Below are 1,084 nucleotides of genomic sequence, written 5' to 3' on the forward strand. Positions count from 1 at the left end.
GGGAGGAGTGTCAGAGGTGAAACGCCTTCTTCTTGGCCCCGTATCAGGGTGTGTGATGGTCACACGATGTCACTGCTGATGCGGCTCATCCCTTACAGAGAGAGATTCTATAAAAGAATCCTGACTCACAGGGAAAACGCAGAACAGAATTTCAAGTTCCCGTGGAATCCAGAACTTTGGAGCCACGGAGGCTGGATGATCTGGAGGAACTCTTCCCTGAGATCATCTACAAACCTTAAATGAAAACCAATCCCCTGAAGTCATCTTTAAACATTAATAAGCTTCGTTAGCGAAGAATGTGTGCGCAGAGCACTGTCTTCTTAACTCTCTCAATGGGATCAGATTGACAACAGCCAGTCGAAAGGTCAGCTAGGAACCTTAGCAACAGTTTACACTGGAGGGGAGGTAGGACTCCGAAGAGGGGGTACAGATGGTTGTGCATCTCAGAGGATGTCATCAGTGTCCCTGCCTCGGCCGTGGAGAAGCTGCCGGAGGGCTGTTTGTTCTGCTGTGTAGATTGTCAGCAAAAAAGAAAGTGAGGTAAATTGTTTTCCGCAACATTTGTTGAGTGAGTCCTGGGGCGTGCGACATCTCGCAGGGGAGTCGGGGCAGGAAGGTAAGCAGGGGTTACCTCCTTCCGTGGAGCCTCTGTTTCCTTGCCAGCCAGGGGGCTGTCTGGGGAGGCCTGCTGCGAGGCGGGCTGCCCCCCGGGGCTGTGGAGTGCAGCTCGGGGCAGCGGCTGTCGGACCTGCTGTCATTCCCTGCTTTTGTCTCTCACGCTCTTGCAGGTCATTTTTCCAACCCAAGAAGGAGGGCAAAGCGAAGAAGCCAGACAAGGAGACCTCCGACAGCGGCCGAGAGACGGAGCCGCCCCCCAAGTACGTCACGGGCTTGGCCGTTCGTTCCTTCGTCAGGCAGGACTCTCTCGGCTACAGGTGTTACAAACCCAACTCAGAGCAGCTTGGGCCCGAAAGGAATTTTTTGACTCGGGTCGATGAGACGACCAAAGGCAGGGGTGTCTTCAGGCACGGCTGGATCCAGGGCCTCAGCGTTGTCTTCAGCGCTCTTATCTCTGTATGTCTTG

The 1,084-nt window shown here is 54.2% G+C and overlaps 1 protein-coding gene across 1 annotated transcript in view; it reads left to right on the plus strand.

The window, feature by feature from the left end:
• LIG1 (DNA ligase 1) overlaps positions 1-1,084 on the plus strand; it is a 79,096-nt gene that overhangs the window by 11,855 nt on the left and 66,157 nt on the right. Inside the window, 1 exon segment of the mRNA XM_042781232.1 lies at positions 664-878. Within this exon segment, the coding sequence (XP_042637166.1) occupies positions 664-878 (215 nt within the window).

This window comes from Orycteropus afer, unplaced genomic scaffold, assembly GCF_000298275.1.
Source record: "Orycteropus afer afer isolate SDZICR_OR568_19922 unplaced genomic scaffold, OryAfe1.0 scaffold00099, whole genome shotgun sequence".
Taxonomy (NCBI): domain Eukaryota; kingdom Metazoa; phylum Chordata; class Mammalia; order Tubulidentata; family Orycteropodidae; genus Orycteropus; species Orycteropus afer.